Source organism: Eschrichtius robustus, chromosome 3, assembly GCF_028021215.1.
Source record: "Eschrichtius robustus isolate mEscRob2 chromosome 3, mEscRob2.pri, whole genome shotgun sequence".
Taxonomy (NCBI): domain Eukaryota; kingdom Metazoa; phylum Chordata; class Mammalia; order Artiodactyla; family Eschrichtiidae; genus Eschrichtius; species Eschrichtius robustus.
In genome coordinates this window covers 170,754,568-170,780,800 of record NC_090826.1, presented here as the reverse complement: position 1 = coordinate 170,780,800, position 26,233 = coordinate 170,754,568, and the positions used below count along the sequence as shown (strand labels likewise).

Here is a 26,233-nt window from a genome sequence, read left to right as displayed (position 1 = left end):
GCACTTCACAGCTGAGTGAAAATGAGTTCTCCACATGTTACGAGCTTTTAAAAATATCCTGTGCTAATTTATTTGTTTAAAAATATAAGTAGTAATGCTGATAATTTTATACACTGTCTTTTCATATTTTATTTTAATATAATATGAAATTATACTAATTTTGTATACTTTTTATGTGCTCAATGACTGTGCACATTTATTCCATTTATTTTTACCTACACAACATTCTTACTGACACAGATGAACAAACTTGGGCCACTGAAAGGTGATTTGCCCTTAGATTTTAAAGAAATATAATGAAAATTCAGTTTTTATGTATAAAGTACAGTGGTTGTTTCTGCAACTGAGCTTTTGAAATGAGAGTTTGTTTTCTGCATTTGTAGTCTTATTATAGGAATGATATAAAGTATCCCATTAAGAAAGTAACATGAGTTGGATAAAAATAGAGAAAGAAAATAATTTTTCAGTAATAATTGAAGGACTCATCTATTTTTTGACTGTATATTTTTTTCCTCAATGTTTATAGCTTAGGAATACACTCCGCTTTCTTTTGGGAAATGTGGCTGGTTTCAACCCAGAAACAGATTCTATCCCTGTTAACAATATGTATGTCATAGACCAGTATATGCTACACTTACTGCAGGATTTAGCAAACAAGGTAAGTGTGCATTCATAAGCTTTTGGAAATAGCACAGTTGTATGTTGAAATTTGGGTTGTACACGAGTGGAACAAACCTTGTTAGAAATAGTATCTAAAAGCACTAAAAAAAAGTTATACTTGATAAATTCCACATGGTCCTAGGTTGATTAGGTATGAAGTCTTATGATTTCTCGCCTGGTCTCTCAAAAGACTAGAGGAGTACCTGGTGGCAGCAGTAGGCCCAGGCCTCCCCTCAGACCACATTTTTCTCTTGAAATCAGTTCCATGTATTTCTTTAATAGGAAGGAATAAAATAGAGTTGTACTTTATTTAACTGTAGAAGTATAGAAATATACATCTCAAAAGTGTAGAAATAACTGAAATGATGATTCCTATGTCTTATAAGATATCCTCTCATATATAAACACAAATATTTTGTGTTTTCTCAAAAATTGGAATTGCTTCCACATACCCTTAAGAGTCGTACATGCAGATTTTTGCCCAGTTTTACTTTTCAGGCATAAATGAAGGAACATTGGTAACTTAAATTCTTTGCTGTTTTAAAATAGTGTGGCTTCATCATTTAAAACCTGATCTTTTCATTTGATGTGTGTTCTTTTGTAGTTTTCAGGGTAGACTACTCAGTGTTTTCTGAGGATAGTGACTTTCATATCCAGAAATTACATTTTAAAGAGCCTTAAGTGCTCTTGAGTTTTGCCTGTTTTGTATTTGTCTGCCTTTGAAACATATTTTGAAAAGGAACATCCTTTCTCATGATGACTTGCATTTTTATTTGCTTATCCCAGCTTCCAAATTTATTTTGGCTTTGTTCCCTAGATTACCGATTCATATAAGCAATATGACTTTGGAAAAGTTGTTCGGCTATTACGAGCATTTTATACCAGAGAACTCTCCAACCTTTATTTCAGCGTAATCAAAGATAGGTAGGTATGACTGAATATTGAAATACTCAACAAACACTGCTTGAACGTCTACTCTGCTTGGCAAATGTTGGAAAGCAGAGGCGAGCAAGAGGGGCTGCCCTGTACCATTATTAAGAAGTTGGGTTCTTGAGTCAAGTCTGATTAGGAAGTTTCATCCTGTCACTTACTAGCTTTGTGAGCTGAGGCAACTTATCCTATGATCTCAGTTTTTTAATCTGTAAAATGGTGATGATAATACCTGTCTCAGAATGTGGAAATGAAAAGATACAATATAAGTAACGTGCTGAATGCTGTGTTTGACAGAGTCAGTGCTCAGTAAGTACTAGCTGTGAATATGAGGTAATGAACACCGTGCTTGTCCTCAGGAGTTTGCTGATCTTGAGGGGGGTATTTCTCAGAAGTATTCAGGCAGTTATTAATATAATGACATTGTATAACATCAGCGATGCCCTTTTAGAGACAGGCTTGGTGCTGTCTTCATGTTTTGCTCCAGAATGCAGGCGACACGGTGTGACTTTTTTTTTTTTTTTTGGGGGGTGTGTTGGGTCTTCGTTTCTGTGCGAGGGCTTTCTCTGGTTGCGGCGAGCGGGGGCCACTCTTCATCGCGGTGCGCGGGCCTCTCGCTATCGCGGCCTCTCGTTGCGGAGCACAGGCTCCAGACGCGCAGGCTCAGTAGTTGTGGCTCACGGGCCTAGTTGCTCCGCGGCATGTGGGATCTTCCCAGACCAGGGCTCGAACCCGTGTCCCCTGCATTGGCAGGCGGATTCTCAACCACTGCGCCACCAGGGATGCCCTGCGGTGTGACTCTTGTGTGTGACAGTAACTGAGCCAGTGTGAGGTGTCAGCCCCAATCTGTCAGCACCTCAGGGACCGTCCCCTGGGACTGTAACTCCCAGCCGTTCCCTTGACACACCGATAGGGTCACAGGCGTGGGGAGTCACATTTTAAATACCATCAACTCACTTATTAATTTTCCTGTAACACAGTTGTCTAGATTCTAGCTATTATCAATCAGAAAAACAGAACTGGACATAGCATAGGTATGAGAGTTTTTGAGGAGGTGGGCACACTTGGAAGGCATAGAAGATGTTATCAAAAAAGTTGTATGATGGAATATTTTATCCTTTAATTAGAAGACGTTGGAGCCATAGGCTTAGGCACTGTCAGAATGAACCCAGCCTGAGGCAGATCCCATCTTGGCAGTCATCGTGTACAAAGTGTTGCCAACCGCTCAATAAGTTTTTCTTGAACAGGCTTTATTGTGAAAATGCAGATGATCCCAAACGACGCTCTTGTCAGACTGCATTAGCCGAAATTTTGGATGTAATGGTTCGTTCTTTTGCTCCCATTCTTCCTCACTTGGCTGAAGAGGTATTCCAGTACATACCTTACCTCAAAGGTAAGAAATACTTGATTTGTTCTCTGAATGAGAAAGACCCTGGCTGAGGGTGCAGCTTCTCATTTTATCTACTTCACATTAAGAGGCACTTATTCACCTACAGTGACTGTTTTGTGGCATGGTGCATCTCGATCATTTAGTAGTTTCTGCACCTGTGTGTGGAGAAGGATGAATTTCAGCGTGGTCTTCATGCCACCTTAAAATAGCTTTCTGAAATGTATTAGCAGCCTGATTATACTGAGAAATCACTTTTCTTAAATACCTTTATAAATGTCAGAAATATATTTTAGGCTTTTACGAAAACGAAGTATAGTGCCTGTTAGTGAATATTTTTATAATAGTTTTTTCTGCCTGGTTGTATTAAGCTTACAGAAAATTAGAAACTGTAGAATTTTAGAAAGAGGACAAAAGTCACTCATGATCTTACTTATAACCCAGAGACAGCTACTGTAATATTGGGATATTTCTTTCTATTTTATTTTCTTCTAGGCATCCTTTGAGATCTCACTGTATGTCTTTATCCTTTGTTTACATTTCCAAATGTTGATATAAATGTTTGGTAAGCATTTAGGATGGCTCCGTGCTAACTGTCATAAATAACAATTCTTATTTTCCATACATAGTAAATAATGGTTTGAGCTTTACGTACACTTTAAAATACCTGTAAATTGGTTAACTTTTTTTTTTTTTAAGAACCCAAGAGTGTTTTTCGTACTGGCTGGATTAGAACCAGTTCTGTCTGGAAGAAGCCGGGGCTGGAGGAAGCAGTGGAGAGCGCGTGTGCGATGAGAGACTCGTTTCTCGGAAGCATCCCTGGCAGAAATGCCGCTGAGTACGAGGTCATCATTGTGATCGAGCCGGGACTGCTTTTTGAGATAATAGAAGTAAGCAGCAATTTGTTCCTTTTGAAATGGTGTTCATATCATACAGCTTCGTGTGAAATTTAGTTTTAAAAAATCTCAGTGTAAATAATATATTCTTAAAAATTTATAAATTAGGATTTCTTGTCTTCTAATCCTAGTATTAATCACTGATTCTTTGTTTCCGACTTCTCTGTGCTTCCTTTTTCTTCTCTTATGAAACATGTACTGTTGCTACTTATTTTTTATAGGTTGGGATGGGAAGGTGTAATAAAGTTCTATTTGAAATGTAAGCCCTCAGGGCTAATTAGACAATATGGCAGTCGTATCAGAATACACAAAAATCGGGAGCTTTCAGAATTTTGTCCGTCTGGACCAGATTCAGAACAAATCCAAAAAAATATTTTTTATCTTTTTCTCATGAGATCTGAAGAAAATTCATTTGCTCCAGCAAATTATCATGTGATCTCAAAGCATTCATCCTATTTTTTAATTTTCAAAAGGGCCATCAGAAGTTGCCTCTTGGGATTCTTAGGGGTTGATTGGGCAGACTGACTTACAGCTTAACATAGACTCAAGATTTTTCTCTAGCTTGAACGTTTGAGAAGAAAATTGGTAGTGAATATGTTTTTTAAAAAAGTTTTACTGGTATCATAATTTACTAAAAAATGACCATCTCATTTGGTTGGAACTTCAATTTAAATTTTTAATAATATAATTAAATTGATTGAGATTTGAGGCTTGAAATAGCTAGTAGGTATAAGATTGTTGATCAGATAACAGAATTTTGATAAGATGTTCACATTTTTAAAATTTACAAGTTGGGAAGCTGATGACTCCATTTTATGAGCCAGGAAACTGAGCCCCATTGAAGCTGTGACCTGGCTGGGGCCACACAGCCCAGTACTGGGCTTTTCCCCTACATGTCCTGTTTCCTTTGACTTCATTAGTTCTGAGTAATAAGCTGAAAACAACACAGCTTGTTTGGATCATTTATATTGGAAAAAAAATACTTTGGGATTTTCAAAAATGTGAATGTATTTTCCTTAGGAATTACACTAACTAGCTGTCTAATGGAGTCCTGGATCTATCAATTACTAACTGTATGAATTTGTTAAAACCAAATTAATCTCTGAATCTCCTCTTTTCTCATGAGCTGATTTTTTTTTTCCTTAAGGAATTTTGTATTACTTAGCTCACACACTCGTTTTGAAGATGGAAGTTACAACGGAAGATGTAAGAGTGCTTATCAGATATCCAGATTGTGTGCTTCAGAAGAGCTCTGTGCATTATTCAGATTGCCACCATTGGTCTACACTGCTAAAAGCAGATCCTTGTTTAGATAGTATCTTAACCCCTCTCCTACTGTAGGAAGCATGATACAGGGAAGAAGTATGGGCTCTGAGGTGGACAGACCTGGGCTGGAACTGCAGCTGCACCATTTTACTGGTCGGGAACGCCTGGCAAGTTAACCTCTCTGAGCAAGCTTCCTCACTTGTAAAATGGGGATTAAAAAACACTGTAGCTGGGGCTTCCCTGGTGGCGCAGTGGTTGAGAATCTGCCTGCCAGTGCAGGGGACACGGGTTCGAGCCCTGGTCTGGGAAGATCCCACATGCCGCGGAGCAACTAGGCCCGTGAGCCACACACAACTACTGAGCCTGCGCGTCTGGAGCCTGTGCTCCGCAACGAGAGAGGCCACGATAGTGAGAGGCCCGCGCACCGCGATGAAGAGTGGCCCTCACTTGCCGCAACTAGAGAAAGCCCTCGCACAGAAACGAAGGCCCAACACAGCCATAAATAAATAAATAAATAAACAATTAAAAAAAAAAACAGAACAAAACACTGTAGCTGTTTTGTGATCATTACAAATACTGCATGGACATTTAGCATCTAGCAAAGTGAAGTGCCTGGCTTACAGTGTATTCTCAGTCAATACTATTGATTAGAAGTTTTTAGTTATAACCTTTTATACTAGTAAGAATTGATTTAGTTAATAGTATTAGCTCAGGAGGTAATGGTCCCAAAGGGTTCCTCACCAAACACAAGAACTTGCAGCATCTCTTTTTATAACCTGTTTATGGTAACAGCTTAATTTAGATAGATAGTAACTTGCAAATGCTCGTGCCCAGATGCTACAGGCTGAGGAGACTTCCAGCACCTCTCAGCTGAATGAATTAATGATGGCGTCCCAGACAACTCTGCTCTCTCAGGAACCACGAGCAGTAGCTGCAGATGTAACTGAGCTTAAAGGGACATTTCTAATCAACCTAGAAGGTAAGAAGGAGGTGACAGTAACACTGCTGTCTGGGGAACTGAATGATAATTATAGGTCATCTTCAGCTTTGCACTGGACTACTTGTATTCTAAAGGCACATATACACTTGGACTACGGTTTTCTATGGAAGCAGTGTCAACAGTGGCCAGGTTTCTAAACTAGCTCTCAAAGTGCCGCACCTGCCGATCTTGGGAACACAGGGGTAGGGGGAGGAGAGGGAGTAAGTCACTGTCACTGCATGTGAAGTCAGTCTACCTTACTTCGGTTGGCTTTTGTGCCCCTGTCCTTTGATACTTAGTCCTGCCCAGCCCTGCTACCCTTCCCCACTGTTGAGTCTAAAATTTCTTACTGTGCTCACCCCAAATTAAAGTATTATGTAGCCACTGTTAATGAAGAATCAAGAAAGAAGTTTTATTGAACTCATTCCCACATTGATATCTCATAAGCATTTTGTAGCTATTTGCTTGATAGGGGATTTTGTCAACTTAATTCATTCTCGTTGATGGAAAGGAGGCCGAGTAATGTTAACAGAGAAAAACATGCAGATATTTTGGGAAAAGTGATGCTGTCTGTGTTTTTCATAATAGCTTTTAGGTGCCAGCAGCAGGTGGGAGGCATCAGCTGAAATCTGAGGCCTGGCAGCATTGACCATGTTGTAGATTTCTCGCTTAATGTGCTTGTCAAAATGTTAATCTACATTCTCTATGCAATGACTAGAAAATAATTTACTTTCTTTACTGTACATTACCAGTCTGAGGTCTATTCATTGTGGAGAAGTTTTTGTTTCCTTTTGTCCAAACCAAGAAGTTTCATGTGGGGACACTGCCACTGTCAGTCTAATTTGGCTCTTTTTAAAATTCCTAATCCAGTATGTAGCTGGAGAGGCGGTGTAGTTTATCACAACTGTACCCAGATGAAGAGCTGGAAGGCCTGCTCTGCCTGAGTAGATGCAGAACTCAGTGACCTGTGGAAAAATCAGTCTCGCAGGGTCTCGGATTCCTCGTCTCTCTCCCCAGTCAGTCAGGTTGTATGCGTCCACGGTCTTGGCTGTTTGTTTATGTACAAATGTGCAAATGAGGCAGTATTTTCCAAGGCAGGAAGGAGGAAGCTTTGAAAAAGCACCTGCCAACCAATTAAAAAATAAGAGAGTTGTACAAGTTCAGTGGCCTATCAGAAATACTCCTCACGTGTTTTTCTTTCATAGGTGGTGATATTCGTGAAGAGTCTTCATATAAAGTAATTGTCATGCCAACTACCAAGGAAAAATGCCCTCGCTGTTGGAAGTACACTGCTGAGTCATCAGACACACTCTGTCCGCGATGCGCAGAAGTTGTGAGAGGGAAGTGATACCTCACTGTGTGTTGAGGGCTTTCTGAGCAAGAACTTCCTGACGGGACTGCCTGGGGGTTTAGGTGGATTGTTCACAGCACTGGAAAGAAATCCAAGATTTAGGTAATGAGTGGAAGAGTAAATGGTAGAGGATGAGAGTCAGAGTTACAGCTACAAGTTTTTTCTGTAACTCAATAAAAAATGATGCGTATATATGCACATGGAAAAATACACCTATGCAGATGGATCCATAATGGACTTCCTCAGAACACAGACACTGAAAATGCTTGCCTACAAATGTGGCTCAGCCGAAAATGTTTTATATTTTATCATCAATCTTCTGGACTCAGTATTTAAGTTCTATAATGTCTAAAAATAAAGGCACCTGGGAAATTACTGACTGATGGTTGTGCAAAAGTTGTCAATATCCAGTAAAAACCTGTGGTTTTGAAGGGGAATGGCAGAGGGGTGTCTCGCTTAAGAGATGACAAGAGTAATTTCACTCCGCCTTAACAGCACGCACCGGCCTTTGCAGAACAGCTAGTTTTTGGGTTGCCTCAGAAGGGAAGACAGACATCACCAAGTTTGTTATTCTCCTGTAAGAGCGGAAAGTCTCTTAATACTTACATTTATAGATGTTAAGGAAACAACATGAAAGCTGAAAATTTATTTCACTAATACACATAAAAGTTCATTACAATGAACAGACACAGAAAATAGCAGTATATACAGAATTTGACTACTTACAATACATTACAGTAGATAATAGGGCATTTTATAAACAATTCGGTACTGGATTAAAATCTTTCCAAGGATGGTTAATTCTGTTTAGCAGAAATATAGCAAATCCATTCCTGTCAGGGTGAGAGAGGGCCTGCACTGTTGCTATTGAGTACTTTAAAAATATTTGTCTCTTATAAGTGAAATGAACCACAGCAACTGCTAAGTGAACTTATTATTCCATGCATGCTTAGTGTTATTAAATCTGAGTTTTCTGTGATTTTAAATTGTAATCAATTTTTTTTTAAAGAAAGCAATTTAAATTGAACCGTGTTTACTTTGACCTTAGTTAGTTTAATTTTTATAACAAAGGTGAAACACTTTTCTCCATACCTCATTTTTCTTTTTGCAAAAGCATGAACCATTTAGAAGCTTGGTGTGCTATATTCCTCTTCATCTGCATTTATCCTGTCTCTTCTAGTTCTACATCTAAATACAACCTGTAATGTAGAATTTATGATTATTTGAACGCTTTTGTTTTCCTTTGCATTATACAACAGAATTTAACAAGGTACAAAATGCCTATTTAATGTTCATGAGGAAAGGTGTATTGGGGGGGGGGGCGGTGGTGGAAGTAGATCTAAGAAAACACTACTCACTGGTTATCGGTTTCCCACCAATAACTGCAGTATGTGCAACATAACCTGTTTCAGAAACCGTCCATTCTGTATAGTTATTTGTGGCTCTTCGTGGTTACACAATGCATACACAGGTATTTATTTTCCTTTCCTCTATCAGATTTATTTTAAAAGCCCTTAATGAAGTAGTAAAATATTTAACTGCTTTTTTTTAACCATACAACTGAGAATTCAATTTTTAAATTCTTTGAATGGCAAAGTTTAGGATTACAAATCTAACTAGACTCAATGATTTGTTACGGTTCTCGGAGCCACATTTCAGCTGATTAACATGCTCAGCAATCCCCAAATTTGATTACATGTCCTACTAGAATAAGTTCAGCCAGTTTTACTATCTAAAATGCTTATTAGATACCCTGTCCCCCAAAAGTGATAATGGAATCAAAGTGACTGATTTAATCTTTAAAAATGCCTGTAATTCCAAGTTTCTTTGACCAGCCTCCAAGATTCATAACTACTTTCAGAGTATTTAGAAAAGTCACAGAAAGAACTAATCTTTCAGAATACACACAAGTGACTATATAAAGCTAGACACGTTTACGAGAAATCACATGAATGTGTCTGGATGGGGCCGCAGAGATCCCAGCAGAGGCTGAGAGGCTAGACCAGCCCGAGGTCGTTTTCAGTGTTTCTATCGCAGCGTGTGCCTCAATCAGACATACAAGGCCCTCACCCCACGTCCTCAAGACATCTGAAAAATTAATCTTTCTAGATTTTATCGACAAATGAAACAGTAATTATTAAGTAAGTTTTAGACAGTTCTTATTTGGATGTGATCTCTTAGTTAAAAAGAATTTACACTGGGATATCCTCAAACATCAGACTTTTTCTTTACGTTCCTGATACGACTCCTCAAATCTGTACTATTGCGAGAGTTGGCTTCTTCCTAAGGAAGTGAAGAAACAAACTTCTGTCTCACAGCGAGTTGCTATGAATAACAGCTGTGACCCAGGACATGTCAGTGCTCGCACTGTATGGCTACATTCCAGAGATGTACCATAAGAAGTACTTGGTGTTACCGTACAGCTGAAAGCACTTCTTACAGAGTTTTGGTTAATTTGGTTTTAATCACCAAGTGATTATTCAGCACTCGGACTGCTCTCTAGGCACTACGGGGTACACAGTTAGTTGTATTCATCCTCTCAAGCCAGCTGGGAGGTAGGTTCGCTGAAGCTGTAGTATCATCACTAAGCATTTTCTGTATTGTTCCTAAGAACAGGTAACATTACCAAATCCCGGAAGCAGACGTCGCAAAACACTCGTAGGAATGATAAAGTTGGACCTTAGATCTTTAGCATCTTTGCCCCTTTTTGTAAAATGTAAGTTTTACAAGATAATACATTTTTACAATTACCTGATGTGGCTACAGCTTTGAATCTTGGCAAAAAGCAAATCTTAACTTGCATTTTAATTAATTTTGCTGTGTTGCTTGCATCTTAGATTCTGTTTTGGCAAGTACGGCAGGTTAAGGGTTCTATTTAGTGTCCATTCTGATGAATATATGATCTTGAACCCATTATTCCTCCACAGGCAGGGTCATCGTCCTCTGATGGCAACAGCATAACCTCTGGGAAAGAAACCTGTCAGCATCCAGATCTCCAGGGGGCAGTGCCCAGTACGGGACTAAGCGTGATAACAAAAGCATTTTCCCTACATTTGTTAAAAGGAAGTGGTGTATTTCTCTCATTTAACTGATGGGGACTATACATGAACACGTTTAAATTTAATTACAATAACGTTTTGAGTACGAAATATAGAATGTTATAGTAAGAACGTAATCTGTAAATTATAACCAATTTTAAATAGCAGAGTTTAACAATAAAGCTACTTAAGTGCTCTAATTAAAAATAAACAGTAAAACATCTGCAAGAGGAATTAATAGTATAATTGATACTTGTTCATGTTTTATCATCAGTATTAACCAAAGGAGGGGAATTTAGCCAAGACTGCACTTTTTAAAAGTAATAATGTATTTTTATTTATTTTACAAAAGGAAAAAAACCATATTCCCTCCATAAAATTCCAGATCTTACTGTGTAAAATAACCATGCACTAATTTATATTATCGTCACACAATTTTAGACTGTTTACAGTAGGTAAGTGTCATAAAGGAGGAATAGCTATGGCTTCCACAGCTTCCGTGAGGTGTAAGGCTAAACTGTACTGCCCGTGGTTTTCCGGTAAAAGCTCAATTACTTTATTTACTAGCTTAGCTGTTGTTGCAATTGGCACTTCTGTGTTTTGAAGATCCTGGGGGTTCTGCAAATGGGACACAAAAATAACCCGTCAGTTACATACAACTGAATCGTCTTACTTAAACTTAAGAGTTAGCCAGAGAGTAATTTCCCAGTAAAAATGCTTTTCTTCAGAACTAAGTAGATTAAACTTAAAGTTTTCCTCTATGAAAAATGCATATAAGAAAACACCCAGGGGCCTGCCGACTCCTCCCACTGCCGGCACTTACCATGGCCTTCAGCCAGGTGCACAGCGTCGGGGGCAGCCTGGCGAGCAGCTCCAGCCCCTCTCTCGTCTGCGTGCGAAGCACCGCGTGCGCCAGCCGCTGCCCTATCAGCACCAGCAGCTGGGAGGCCAGGACCTCTTTGTCCTGAACCTGGAGGATAGCCTGTGGAGATGAACGTGAACAAACACATGCAAAAGCTAACAGCTGTACTTACTTTAGGAGAGGCACCACCCGTGCCTAGTTCGGTGCCTAGGAGAGGCTACTTCATTTTTGAGGTATGGCCATTTACACAACCAAAATGAAGCCCAATTCAAACAGCATTTAAAACCCAAAGTTCTGCTCATCACCTGACTTTCCTTCTCTTATCTCCTAATTTTTCAGTTCAGCATGACTACAGGAGTCATTTTCAAGCTTTAGGCAAAAGAAGGGATTATATTAAATCATGTCGTGACTGCTTAAACCCTCTGATGGCTTCTGAATACACTTCAAATAACCACGGGCTATGAGACCTCCTGTGTGTGACCTGGTCCCTGACCTCAGACCTCGGCAGGCAAGCTCGTCCCCGCCTCAGGGCCTCTGTACTCCGTGTTCTTTCTGCCTCTAGCAATGTTCCCCGGGTTTTCTGAGAGGCCGGGCTGCTGCTTATCCTTGGGGGCTCAGCTCTCATGTCACCTCTGACCACCCTGTTATACTTATGTCTATTCACATGGTCTTGTGAATTTTCTTCACAGCATTTACCACTCAGTACAGAACTGAGCGTGCTTCTCTGCTCCTACAAGTAGACTGTGGATTCTGAGCAAGGCACCCTGTCTGTTTTGTTTATGGCTCGGTCCCTCTGCATAAAACAGGCCCGGCATACGGCAGGAGTTACACTAAACACTGACCAGAAACAGGAATCTGATTAGTTTTTTATTTTAATTCTGTTCAAGTTTTGTGCCTAGAAGTTCTAACAAAAGAAGGAAAAGCAAAAAGCTTTATTGGCGACTTTACTGATTCTTTACTCCAGCTATCAATTTTAAAACTTGAGCCCAAATGACATTCACCAGGTGATTATTACCTCTTCTCCTAAGTGGTCAGCTCCATAGCTGTAGAGTTCCCCCACATAATGCCTCCTAACAACATCTTCACTAACTTGAAGGTGATGGGCCAGATCCAGGGCCAGCACTGGCCAATCTTGGTCTTTCCCAAAAAGAGTGGTCAGTGCCTCTTCTGAGAAGTCTTTGTCCTTCGTGACTGCATGTCGGGCCTGGACAGCTGCACTGACGACTTTCAATAAGAACTTGAAGGTGGGGAAAGAAGGATAGCAACATCTTGTTAGTATGTTTCATTTAAAAATATGCAAATCCAAGTAATCGTGTACTTTCCTGTCAATCACTGTGGCTTTTCCGTTAAAATAGTTATCAAAAAAAGACACATAATTTAAAGGGAAATTAACTCTCAAGAATACCTTAGAGGTGGTCATCCCAATAACTGTATAATTACCTGCTGTCGTACAGAAATAAAATTTGCATCCATTTCCCCACTAGGTAATAACTGAATTGAAGTTAGGTCTTTGAAAAATGCGTTCTTCCCCTAAAGAGAAAGAAGAGACCGAGAAAACTGATGAGTATGAACTAAGAAGTGAAAAAAAGATTTAAAAACGAAGTCATTTAATCAAAAATAACTCTTTGATTTTTTTTGTCTTTGAACAATAACACTTAATTCTATTCATTTAATTTTTATAACTATTATCTAGCGTGCGGTAGGCAGCCTTTAGGGTGGGCCGCAGTGGTCCCCTCCTCCTGGTACCCGTGCCTGTGTAATCCCATTCCCCTGAGCGGGTGCTGGTGACTCACTGCTAGTGGACAGAATTAGGCAGAGATGAGGCACGTCACTTGCGAGATCAGGTAACAAAAAGGGCTCTGCCCCCTGCCCTAGGAGCTCATAGTCACTCTCACTTGCTCGGAGGGCTGCTGTGCCGTGAGCTGCCCTATGGAGTCACGCGTGTAGCAAGGAACTGAATCCCGCTGGTAGCCGTGTAAGCCTGGAAGTGGGTCCCCAATCCCCACCCTGGTGGAGCCCTGAGGTGAGACTGCAGCCCTGGCTGACACCCCAGCTGCAGACTCGCAAGAGACCTGGGGCCAGAGCTACCTAACGACTCAAAAACATGCTACTCATTTGCTGTTTTCAGCCACTAAGTTTGGGGATCATTTGTTGTGCAATAATCGATAACTAATACATAGTATATACTCTGCATCCTCTTAAAAACACTTGTTGAACTGTTTAAAAACATTTGTTTCAGAGAACAGATCTGTTTCCAAAGAGCCAAAAAGGAATATCAGAAAATAGGATTTCAGAAGTCCCCAGGAAGGAAATGTAATACAGAGCAAAGAGCTGGAAGACCCAGGCTCTAGTCCCAGGCCCAACCCTTCCAAACAGGTCACCTTGGACAAATGACCCCACCATCCTGGGCTGCTGTTTTTTCAGGTCATGCCAGGTATCACCTAAGGTACTTTCTAGACCTAATCTGTGATTGCAGGTCAGCTGGTGTGACCGCCAAGTAGGGTGAAGCCACTCATCCTTTAGTGGTGAGAGATACCAGACTTCCAAGGGCAACCCACCGCATTTGGACATCACCGTTTGAAAGTTTTCCCGCACACTCACCCACAGTCTGTTACTCTACAGCTTCTACCTGGAGGTCTTAAGATACAAGGGTCTATTCTACACCAGAGCCTTTGGATTGGGAGTATGTGTGCACATTTATTATTTACTACGTTCCAGACATGAAGCACTTCATGCTGAGTATGTCATTTAACCCTCATGACAACCATGAGGCAGGCACTAGAATCATCAGTCTCAGGCTAGGAGAACTGAAGTAACTCTAGCCAGTACACGGCAGAGGTGGGATTCCTTGGGCTCCACGTTTCCCCGTGGCAGGAAATATTAACAATATGCCAGGTCTCCTGCTCTCGCTCACTGCTGCCCAAATGGACGGTGCCTTTGGGAGAAGGAACTGAGCTCTCAGCAGCGCCCTGCTGCCCCTTCTTCCGGGGCGCAGCCTTCCTGGGGGAACGCCTGTCCTGTGCTCCCGGCGCCAGGAGCCCGACGGGAAGCCTGCAGGTGTCCGTCCGCGGGAGCCTTGGCTGCGCAAGAGTGGGACCATCGTTGACTGACACAAGCTGGGGTGGAGAAGCCAGTTGAGGCTGTGTTTTACGTACTGGCATGAAACTAATACAATTGAATCTGTGTTTGGGGAAGAAAGCTCTGGCAGCATGCGACTGGGTAAAGGGAAACTGGAGGCTGCTGTCCCAGCCTAGGGGAGACGATGAGGCCTGGGCTCAGGCTACAGTGATGGAGGGGGACGGACAGAAAGGATTTAAGGAAGAACGGATAAGAATGAACTTACAGTGACTGTGGGACTTGAAGAGGGGAACTGAGCTGGCTGTCTCCAAGGCTGCTAGTTTATGCCAGGGCACAGACAGTGACATCACTCATCAACTGACCAAGCCAGCGAACTCGGGGGGGAACAGCAAGTGTAGGTAAGGGTAGGTGAGGGTAGAGAGAGATTTTAGGAAGGAGGTATCTGCAGTCCACAGCACATGCCAAGAGAGGCGTTCAGTAGAAATACATGCCCCAAACTCTGGGGACAGGTCAGGCCTGGAGACACACAAGAGGGAGAAAAGGAGTGTATCCAAGAAGAATGTGCAGAATGAGAAGGGCAGATGGCTGAGAGGGCAGAACCCTGGGACACCAATATTTAAGGTAACTCAGAACAGGGAGCCTGACAAGGAAGAGGGGACAGAGACCCCCCAGGATGAAGAACCCTATACAAGACACACACAAAGGGCTGAACGACTTCTCTTCGATCAGCCAGTCCTGCTAGACCCTCAGCTCCGAGAGGCTCTGAAGTTCTCCGAGGATTACCTTGCTGTCAAAGAGGGAGAGTGGCTTGACGGCCTTCAGGGAGAACCTCATGATGGCGTACAGGAGGGCACACAGGGCGGAGTGGTGCTCCACCAGCGGGTAGTGGATGTGCCTCTGCTCCAGCGCCAGCTCCACGATGGAGACCGGCCCTTCCACGGCCAGCCAGGCGTCCTCCGCGTCCACGGCGGGCACTTGCATCTCATCCCGGCTGACGTCTGCCTGGGAGTTTTGACAAGGGAGAAATAACAGTTTGCAAACATCTTAAGGAGCTTACTACCAGCAGCAAAGTGCAAACCCGTATTTCTCCCCACCCCTCAAGTTATAATAAAAAAAAAAAACAAAACCATAAAATCTAATTATAATAAGAAACATCACTATTTTTTAGGCTTAAGTCAAAACTTAGGAGTGAATCAATGAAAAATAATCTTTTTTATAGTTCTTAAGTCCAATGACTTTCAAAATATTTGACACTTTAGAGACAGTTCAGAATGAAAATACAGCTCTTTTACCTCCATTAAAGTCTGAAGAAGATCCCAGCAACAGCCAAGGAAAGATGTCATTGCTGTGTCGCTCATCCCCACATCCTGTTTTTAAGAAGGGACATAATTAGCTCCAGCAGCAAAACTGCTAGTTTTTAATCAGAAAAATAAACAGAACACAACGCACCTATTCGACTTTCTACACTGAATTCTTGTCTAGGTAAGAATTTAAAGTCAAGGCACTAGCACATTTTAAATCCTTTCTTTAGATTCAACTAATTTTAAAATTAGGCTTTAAAAAATATGGTTCTACCCTCAACTTTTAAAAAATGAGTGTCTTTCTGTATTGGAAAGACGCAGTGTCATCAGTTAACCACAGATTGCGGGGTGGCACTCCCGCTCACATCCGGCTCGCTGAGGCATTTGCCAGCCAAACCATCACGGTGTGTGGTAAGATTCCTCTCATGTGTGAATCTTAAAAGTTCCAAGAAAACAGCTTGGTCTGGTTCCAGAGCATCTTTTTTTTTTTTTTTAAATTTATTTTTATTTTTGGCTGTGTTGGGTCTTTGTTTCTGTGCGAGGGCTTTCTCTAGGTGCAGCGAGCGGGGGCCACTCTTCATCGCGGAGCGCAGGCCTTTCACTATCGCGGCCTCTCCCGTTGCGGAGCACAGGCTCCAGACGTGCAGGCTCAGTAGTTGTGGCTCACGGGCCTAGTTGCTCCGCGGCATGTGGGATCTTCCCAGACCAGGGCTCGAACCCGTGTCCCCTGCATTAGCAGGTGGATTCTCAACCACTGCGCCACCAGGGAAGCCCCCAGAGCATCTTTTAGGGACTGAACTGAACCCTCTGAACAAAACTAGGATCCCCAAGCCAGTGAACTAAACACCAGACTGATGCTGTGGGCAACGGATCCTTCCTGAAGGGGCCTGTTCAAGGGGCCGCTGTGCTCACATGCAGTCTTTTTTAAACCAAGAGCCAACAAATAGCTTACATCCCTGAGTAAGTCATCCTTAAGGAATACGGCACGCGTGTGTGTGTGTACACACATATGAACGGTAGTCATACAGCCACTCTCAAGAGCATACACACGAATTCTTCAACAGTGGAGATTTTTCAGGACTAAGGGCCTATAATGGCTGGATTCCTGTGTCCAAGTATTTAAGATATTTGTAATAAGAACATTTCAAAGTTTTGAGCAAACGCTAGCACTGTGAATCACTGACCTCAAATACAAGCCCCAGTATCCATGGACTGGAACATTATTTAAGACTATTTGTACAGCAGCTATTAGATGAAGGTAGATCAAACTCACTACTCGTATGAATCCACTTCCACTATAAACTTCTAATGTGAAGGACGGCAAACTCACTACTCGCATGAATCCACTTCCACTATAAACTTCTAATCTGAAGGGCGGCAAACTCACTACTCGTATGAATCCACGTCCACTATAAACTTCTAATCTGAAGGACAGCAAAACCACGCAGCCGTGGCCGCATGTCAGCCTCCTGTCCACAGTCCAAAGTTGAAGACGTCTTGGCAAACTTAGCTTCAACATACTGTCTGATAATCTGGAAAGGTAAATTATAATTGGCCATAGTTCATGACCAGTTTCCTTATTAATATACTATTCTCTTTCCATTTTTCTTATCTCCCGATACGTCATCAAAATGGTTAAAGGCAAAGTTCAACCCTACAGTTAATAAGGTACTATATAAAGTGCAAAATTAACAACTATACATCTAGTTAAGGGAGATTCACTTACCCTTCGGCATAACCTATCCTTTGGTGCTTTTCCAACCTGAGACAAGAGGACACAAGATGCTGTATTTAATTAATAATTTAAATCAAAAGGCATTACTATGGTACAGGAAGTAAAAAGTAACCAAATTTTTAAAATGTAAATGCAGCTATAAATAAAGGCAGTACTAATTTCATCAATTAAACATTGGTTCTACTCATTTATAACACAAAGCAACTAATTTTGTGGTGGAACTTAAAAATATATTACGAAAAATACACTGGGCTTACAAACAATCCTTTTCAAAAATACTTATTTTTGAACTATTAAATAAGAAAAACTCCAAAAATCTGGTTCCCACTTTGCAAAATCAAATTACTGTACTACCTTAAAACCTAGAACCAAACTCAAGGCTACGAATAAGGAGCAGCTAAGAATTCTGCTAGCTGATGAACATACACGATACAAAACTTTAAATGGTCAGAAAGAAGGAAAAACGATCTAAAGCAGACAGAAGTTATATTCCTGGCTCAGAAAATCAGCTGGTGTCCTTATTCAGTAAGTAATTAGTAAGATTCAACTGTATACTTTATACAGGGTAGTAAGTGGGAGATAAAGGTTCTGCCCTTCAGGAACATTACTTGATAAGACAATTCACAGGAAACAGTGAAAATGAAAAGGACAAAAGACTCTTCGCCTCATTACCTCTCACTGCGATTACTGCAATGGCCTTCAACCCCAATTTCAACATACTTCACTCTGTTGCCAGAATCGTTTTTTAAAGATGCAAATCTGAACATATCATTCCTCTGCTTAAAACTGCCCCAGTGTCTTCAGGACAAAATAACAGCTACCATTTACTGCGCCCTCACCAGAGGTGCCAGGCACTATGCTAAGTAGTTTACACATGTTAGAAAACCCCAGATCCATAGCCCACACAGGAAGTTCTCCACGGTTGGCTTCCTGCTCCTGTCTATAGCCTGTACTTCAACCAATCACAGCTACTTGCAGCTCTCTGAATCCAACATGCTGTCTCCCATCTCCAGGACTTGTTGCTGGAAACATTTTCTCCTCACCCACTTTTTACTGATTCATATATACTCATCTTCCAAAATTCAGCCCAGAAGCCTTCCCTTGTCATTTACTTCCTCTTCTGAGTCCCAAGAGCACCCTACTGTCTGTTTAGCATCTTTCTGATTGTGGGTTCTTTGAGGACAGGGGCTGTGACTTTTATCTCTGCAACCACAGAACCTAGCACAGTCCTTGGCACGTAAGAGATACTCGTAATAAATATTTGTTGAATGAATGACCCTAAACTCTCTGCTTCCTGGTTCAGGACTGCTTAAACCCCAACCTGAGTTTTGAGGGTCAGATGGGACAGTGGGTATAGAATGTTGAACATCTGTACACGGTAACACAAACATAGAAAAGGCTTTGTATTATTAGTCTCTCAAGACGGTGGTCAGAGGTGAAATAGAACAATATCATAAAGGCCAGAAGGAATGCGTTTCAAGAAAGCAGCAGGTAAGTGGGCAAGAAAGATGAGCGCACAGGAAAGAACTTAGATTTAACTACAAAAAAAGGTTACCAATGATGTCAAAGCACTTTCTAGAAGAGCCATGGCCTATAGGGGGTCTGAGCTGCAGTGCAGTTTTTGGTTTAGGAATGTCTGTCATTGTACATTTCAAAGAACATGTTGTCATCATAGTGGTAGTTCTGACATCCACTTAACTGCCGCCAGAGTAACCTACATTCTCACCTGGCCTGTAAAGCACACTGACAAGGGCGCTGGCCACACTGCTTGAGGCCCAAAGGCTACCCTCCAGTACACCAGCAGCTTCTCCCACCGGTTGAGTTATAGGCTTACCTGTTAGGTTTGTTCCCAAATCTACTTATGCTGGTTGTACATACTGTAATTAAGTAACTGATGAAATATGAACGAGGAAAAAAGGGAGTTCTTTATGTGAATACCGTGTTGACACCTTTAAAAAGATTTATGGAGGCGAGTAGCTAACTCCTAGGTCTACTGGATTAGATACAGAGGAAACAGCTACAAAACTAGGGGATAAATTATAAAAATCTAAAGATTTTGCACTCAGATTGCATTATAGCTTTAAAGAAACAGGATCTAGAAATCACAGGCAATGCTTTATGGGTGAGGTTAATGTAGGAAAACCTAAGAAAAACTGCAATCGACCCTATTTAGAGAAAATATCTTGGCCCTACATCCAGAGATTGGCAAGGAATTGTGCATTTATATGTTTTAATTTAAAATAAAGTGCAAATCCTTGCTTGAATCGACCATGGGTCCTAATCACTTGGGTTAAGAGGCTTTTACAGGACACTACTCTCTTTCAAGGATTTGGGCTCTTCAAGTCACCATCATCAAAATGCCAGCACAGCTGAGCACAAATAAAATGTAATGTCAAATAAAAAACAGTCTAACAAGGCCTAATGTAAATAATCTTTCTTATATCAGTCAATTATTAAGGGAGCCAAATAAACAAGAAGTCAGTACAGGAAATTTACAATTACCTTACCTTATCCATCAAGTACGTAGCAGCAGAAAACCTTTTAACTAAAAATGTGTTCCACATCATCAGTGCAATGCCTGAACAACAAGTAAAGTAAAGCAGTGACCAGAATGCTTCTATATTTTCTCTTTCATCATATATAACAAATTGCTGTCTTCCTTAAGCTTATAAAACTATCTGGGCTATTTATTTAGGTATTATTTCTTATATCTTACATAATAAAGTTAATAAAAACCTTTATCTTTAATAAAAATCAGAACTGGGCCGCGTGAGAGGATATCCAAATGGCCAGTAAGCGTAAGAAAAGACTATGTCATTAGTCATAAGAGAAATAGAGATTAAAACTACACAGAGATAGCGTTACACAACCAACAGAAAGGCTAAAATTTTTTTTATACGACAACACCAAGTGTTGCCGAGGATGTGGAAACAATGAGAATGCTCATACACTGCTGGTGGGATAATAAATTGGTAAAACCACCTGGAAACCTACTTGGCAGTATCTACCTAAGCTAAGTATGTCTACCGTGTGACCCAGCAATTCCACTGCAGAAACAATCACAAAAATATGTAGAAGAGAGTCAAGGACAGCTTTATGCCTAACAGCCAAACACTGGAAACCCCAATGGAGTTTTCTAATATGTGACCACTAAATAAAGCAATATACAAAAAAAGTATTAAAAAGCAAAACAAAATACAACAAAACTCTTTTTAAAAAACCCAACCAAACAAAAAATCTGGGCTTTACATGTCCATATACAATAAACTGTGGCAGTGATACTAAACTTCTGTAACAGGTGACAGGCAGTGTAAACATGACATTTCACATGCTGTATTATTACCCACACAGCTGCTTCTGTATCTAGGAGTGAGGCCCTGCAGAGGAAGCCAGGAAGCTTACTCAATGCGCAAATTGGGTAAAGTTTTTTTTTTTTTTTTAATTGAAGTATAGTTGATTTACAATGTTGTGTTAGTTTCAGGTGTACGGCAGAGTGATTCAGACGTATATATTCCTTTTCAGATTCTTTTTCCTTATAGGTTGTTACAAAATATTGAGTATAGTTCCCTGTGCTACATAGTAGGTCCTTGTTGGTCATCTCTTTTATATGTAGTAGTGTGTATATGTTAATCCCGAACTCCTAATTTATCCCTCCCCTGACAAACTGGGTAAAGTTCTAACCTGAAGAAATACTAGCCTGAAGTCAGTAGGTAACTTAATTTTTTCAGTAAGGACAGGATATTCTAGAGACAATATTTTCCAAATGAGTCACTTTAAATCGTTTTTTTTTCCCCTTTGGAAGAAAGTAAGAGCTAAGAGATGAGTATATAAAATAAATTTTAAGTTCTTATCATGTAAAATGAGACATTTTAGAATTTCTGCAGTTTGACCTCATACCACCTGCAAGAAGGCGTTACAGGAGAGGAAATAAGCAGCTTCTCTAGAATGTATCACAGAGACATAAAGGTGATACCTCCCCTTACCTGGACCCAAACCTAGTCTCACCACTAACTATTTTATTAACTGCCTATCTTAGTACCTGACTAGCCTAGTACTGAGCTCCTTGATTAATTCTTATAGGGAAACTCATCTATCTCTTAAATGGAACCAGCAATCTGGTGACAATTTTTCTACAATACTTTGTAACATTTTTTTCAAGGAGACATCAGCAGTCCCCGTGGTACAGCAGCCAACGGAGAAAACTCATGTTTATCAAAAGAAGCACAAGGTGGAAGGGATAAATTAGGAATTTGGGATTAGCAGATACAATCTATACTATATATAAAATAGATAAACAACATGGTCCTACTGTATAGCACAGGGAACTATATTCAATATCCTATAATAAACCATAAGGGAAAAAAATATGAAAAAGAACATATATGTGTGTAACTGAATCACTCTGCCGTACACCAGAAACTAATACAACATTGTAAATCAACTATACTTCAATAAAAACATTTTTTTTAATTGATGCAGATACTGACACAGACGATTCATTTTGTAAACAAATGAAATAAACTTAGGTTACTGATAAATACAAAAAAATAAAAAAAAAGAAGAGGAAGAAGCAGCACAAAGTAGTTTGTAGGGTACAGTATCATTAGGCTTTGGCTATCTAACTTTTTCATCAGGAATTACAGTCCTGAGCAGCCCATTCTTCTTTCCTTATCTACCTGTGAACTACAGAGGGAATCAATAATTCATGCATAATATTCTCCTTACTTACACCCAGGAATAGTCATCAGTGTGGGAAACTGATTGGTGGGGAGAGAAGGTGATAATTAGTGCCAGCCCCCTCCCCCTTTGGGGACAGCATTTTTTCAAGCAGTTAAAACAGCCAGTACTTTGCATATAGTAATACACAGTAATGTGTTAGGTGGCAGGGCTGTCAAAGAAAATTTTAACAGGATGTGAATTTAAGAGACTTGGCTCTTTGGAATGAAACAGTTACGTTTTTAACACCTGTTTACTTACCATTCTGAACATGTGCATTAAGAATGTGCTCCAAGTGTGCTATTGACCGAACAAAAAAAAGTGCTTCCTTACATAGAGGGAGCAAAAAAGAGAGAAAAAAGATATTATTTAATAGGTGTTTCAAATACAAACGGAGACTTCTTACATAAATTTCCACATAAAGTTACCCAAGAATGTTATACTAAGAACACAGAATTATTAGGGAAGAAGTAATTTTGCATAAGATAATGGTCGCTCTTAAATTTACATCATCTATATAATGATTGATTCCTAGGACATCTGGATTCAAAATTTACTGTGGTTTGTACATCATAGCAGTATTCTCTCCAATAAATACTTGAATTTCACACAGATATGAAAACAGTAGGTTTACTTTCTTTACAAATATCATTCATTCATTCTTCTTCAACAAATGTTTATTGAGCAACTACTATGCACCCGTCTGCTGGAGGCACCAGAGATACCGTCATGAACAGAACAGACCCAAATCCTTGCCCTCCCTGAGGTTATGCTCTAGTGAGGGCGCTAGATAATAAATATGATAAGGAAATCACATAGGATGTTAGTAATAAGTGCCAAAGAGAAAACATTAAAGCAGTGAAGGGAAATAGGAAATAGCAGAGGGGATGTTGGAAATTCAACTATTTTTAATCAAGGTAGTTTACATATGAAAACGCAAATATGGTATGTAAAACTGATGAAATTATCTGAATGTTTGCTAAATAAATTTGTGGCCTGTACAATATTAAACACATCACCTTTGCTAATGTGTGTCAGAAGTTCCCCAAAAGTAATTTCGACTGTTTTGAGCCTAATAAAGCTGTGTGTGTAAAATGGTGGAATTGGGATAGGGGCTGTTGAATGGGACAAGGAGATAAATATTTAACAGGAAAAGAACAAGAAAAATGACCACTAAACAAACATTTTAAACTGACCACTTATTTTAAATGTAAACAATTATAATAATCGATAACGATATGCTAATCAAAACATCAGGCACTATGCGTGCATTTTCTTTGTAAGTTGCTACAACCCTTTGAGATACTACTGTTATGGTCCTCATCTACTTAAGGAGAAAACTGAGAACAAAGGGCTCAGAAACGTTCCCAAAGGTCACACAGCCAGTAGTGATGGGGCTCAACTCTGCTCCATCTGGGTCTACTACGCAAACTGCCTCTCGTTTAGAAATGAATGCTGTAAAACGGAGGTTTTTTGGTTAAATATCACTTTGTTAGACCTGAATCTGGAATTAATTCATTCAGATTTTAGAAATTACTATGTCTCTGTTCTGGTCCTAACGTTCTTTTCTCATGTCCTGTTTAGTAGGAGCCTAAATACGTTCACCATTCAGGCTGCAGGGCAGTCAACTGAAGACGGCGATGCGAGGCATATCAAGAGGCCCCCTACCCTAAAAATCATCTTTTGGTCAAAGTTTAATTGATCAAAGACGATTACTTTGTTTGAAGCACTTACTTTTAAAATGTCTTCCTTTAATATGAAAGTGATTACATGTTCAAGACAACATTTTTCTTAGAGGAAGGAAAACTATTGTTATCGTTAATGTATTAGTGTGAATTAGTTCATCAATGAGATTTTTCTTCAAAAGTACAACCTGATATAAGGACAATAAAGGAAAGAATTTTGATTTGAGAAGGTTAATTTACCAGAGTACTGACTAAGGAAGCCTATGTGAACGACTGTACAGCAAAGAGAAAATACATGTCGTATGTTTTCACGTCTTACTTTATCCTGGTGTCAACCCTGAAGGATTGGCACCATCATTAAAAAAGGGTGCGAGGAGAAAAACCAGCTTCAGAGATTCAGTGACTGGGCCAAACCCAGACACCTGTCTGGAGTCATCAAGTCCAGGCCTCCAGCCTCCAGGCCTCGGGCCTCTCCCCGCGCCGCTTCCAGACTGAGAATGCCTGGGAGCAAGGGCGGCTGCTGGAAGGGGCAGAGAGTGATGCCCCAGCAGAGAGTCAGGTTGGCATCAGAATCTTCACTCTGGCTTTTATCATGAGGACTACAATACGAAGAACTGTCTATAGGTAGATGCTATCTCACACAGAAATTCCAAAGGAAATAAAAAAATACACTCATCACAATTTAACCAGGAGTAGGGCAAAACACACTGGCGTTAGAGAAACTTAGGCTTGAAACCTGGCCCGACTCAGGCAAGGAACCTGACTTCTCCGAGCCAGTGTTCTCTTCTCTAGAGTGGGGATAATGATGACACCCACACTTCATAGGTTTACGGTGAGGATTCTGAGAGAGAATGTATGAAAAAAGGCCTGGCACAGCTCCTGGTGTGGAGACATTGCAAAGGGGAAAAAGCCAGTGTGTATAAGTGACGGAAGGAAACAGTCCCCCGTACGCACAGCAGGAGCACAAAACAGAACCAACGCTGAAGCGGTGACGAGAGCCGTACCTCCGGGTCTTTATTCCACTGAACAACGTACTCCCAGCAGCAATGCGCGTGCAGCACGTCCAGCTCGAGGCTGCAAGGAAACTGCTTGTAGGCCAAGTGCAGCAGGTCTGAAAGTCAGATGAGAGCGACGTATTACTCCTGCCTGAAGGAAAGCTCCGCCCTCCTTCTCTAGGCCAGATTTCATGTTTCCCCACGTTTACGTCTTACCTGGGATGGCTCCCAAGTCCTTCTCCACCTCTGACACCTCAGATGAACCTCTGTTAATACCTTCTTTGGGTTCATCTGAGTTTTCTGCATCTCTTTCTTTATTAGCCAGTTTTAATACTTCAGGGCTGACATCCTGTTTAAATATCCACTTGGCTACACTGTCTGCAATGCCACCTGAAGTTTGGAGACATGAAAGGAAATGAAAATTGGCAGCATTTGCCAAAAGGAGCCCGTACAGCACAGGATCTGAATGTCTCCATGAAGATCTAAGTGCCACGTTGTTTTAAGCCTGAAAGTGACCCCAAAGCTATGAGATTTGTAGGTGTCGCCACCTACCACTCACTGTATGAGGGCAAGTGGGATACTGGATCTCTAAGGGCATCTTTATACTCTTGTAAAAGATTAGCTAAACATTAATGCAGATGCATATATAAGTCTGTAAACCACAGAAGGTATAAACCACATACGTTCAACGTCCACAAATTCAAAATGCACTTTATCGGACATAGATGGAGACATGAATGCATGTTTAAAATGCTTTCATTTAAATACAAGTGAAAACAGACTAATGATTAGCATGATACTTGTGTCTAGGTTTCTTAGGGCAAAACGCTACTGTTAATAGTCAACTAACTTGCCTATATGGAATATTGGGGGCAAAATTTAGCCACAGTTAAGTAACAACATGATGTGATACCATATTTCCGTCATCAATATAGTTCAGAAAGTTATAAATTATAAGAAACATTCAAGATGAAAAGTCCCATAACCTAAAACAAATAGACTCTTCTGTAATAAACCAAAATGTTTCCTCTCAGTCTTTCTTCCTATTTTGATTCATATATAAACCTTTTGACAAAAAGAATGTAAAATCATAATTATCAGTGGAAATATCAATAAATGAGAGCCGTATGCCAGGTGATCTGATTTCTCATGTTTGGCTTCTAAATCATTTGAAACTTCCCGTTCCAGGATCAAGGCCCTGATGCTATTGCTCGGGTTAATATTAAAATGGTGTTCCTACATTTTCAACAGGTGGCAGCATGGAGTGTAGTGAGTTTACAATGAAAAATGTTCACAAGCCTTGTAAAGAATGAAAAAACGAGTTAACTAAGTAAAAACTATAAATACCAGTATT

The 26,233-nt window shown here is 40.4% G+C and overlaps 2 protein-coding genes across 3 annotated transcripts in view; one reads left to right on the top strand and one right to left on the bottom strand.

The window, feature by feature from the left end:
* The window catches only part of IARS2 (isoleucyl-tRNA synthetase 2, mitochondrial), a 78,074-nt gene extending 70,230 nt beyond the window's left edge, over window positions 1-7,844 (top strand). Inside the window, exons 18-23 of one of the 2 annotated variants that reach the window (XM_068541802.1) lie at window positions 527-658; window positions 1,478-1,584; window positions 2,838-2,983; window positions 3,677-3,867; window positions 5,974-6,118; window positions 7,324-7,844. In XM_068541802.1, coding sequence (XP_068397903.1) covers window positions 527-658; window positions 1,478-1,584; window positions 2,838-2,983; window positions 3,677-3,867; window positions 5,974-6,118; window positions 7,324-7,466 — 864 coding nt within the window. In that variant the 3' untranslated portion in view covers window positions 7,467-7,844. The other variant, XM_068541803.1, reaches the window with a different exon arrangement.
* A 2,974-nt stretch (window positions 7,845-10,818) lies between these two features.
* RAB3GAP2 (RAB3 GTPase activating non-catalytic protein subunit 2) overlaps window positions 10,819-26,233 on the bottom strand; it is an 88,213-nt gene continuing 72,798 nt past the window's right edge. The window contains exons 25-35 of the mRNA XM_068541801.1: window positions 25,096-25,269; window positions 24,889-24,995; window positions 22,461-22,527; window positions 19,991-20,061; window positions 17,475-17,510; window positions 15,740-15,814; window positions 15,231-15,449; window positions 12,810-12,899; window positions 12,385-12,606; window positions 11,331-11,489; window positions 10,819-11,125 (exon numbers count right to left, since the gene is read on the bottom strand). Of these exons, the coding sequence (XP_068397902.1) occupies window positions 10,970-11,125; window positions 11,331-11,489; window positions 12,385-12,606; window positions 12,810-12,899; window positions 15,231-15,449; window positions 15,740-15,814; window positions 17,475-17,510; window positions 19,991-20,061; window positions 22,461-22,527; window positions 24,889-24,995; window positions 25,096-25,269 (1,376 nt within the window). The 3' untranslated portion in view covers window positions 10,819-10,969. The remainder of the gene's footprint in view (window positions 11,126-11,330; window positions 11,490-12,384; window positions 12,607-12,809; window positions 12,900-15,230; window positions 15,450-15,739; window positions 15,815-17,474; window positions 17,511-19,990; window positions 20,062-22,460; window positions 22,528-24,888; window positions 24,996-25,095; window positions 25,270-26,233) is intronic.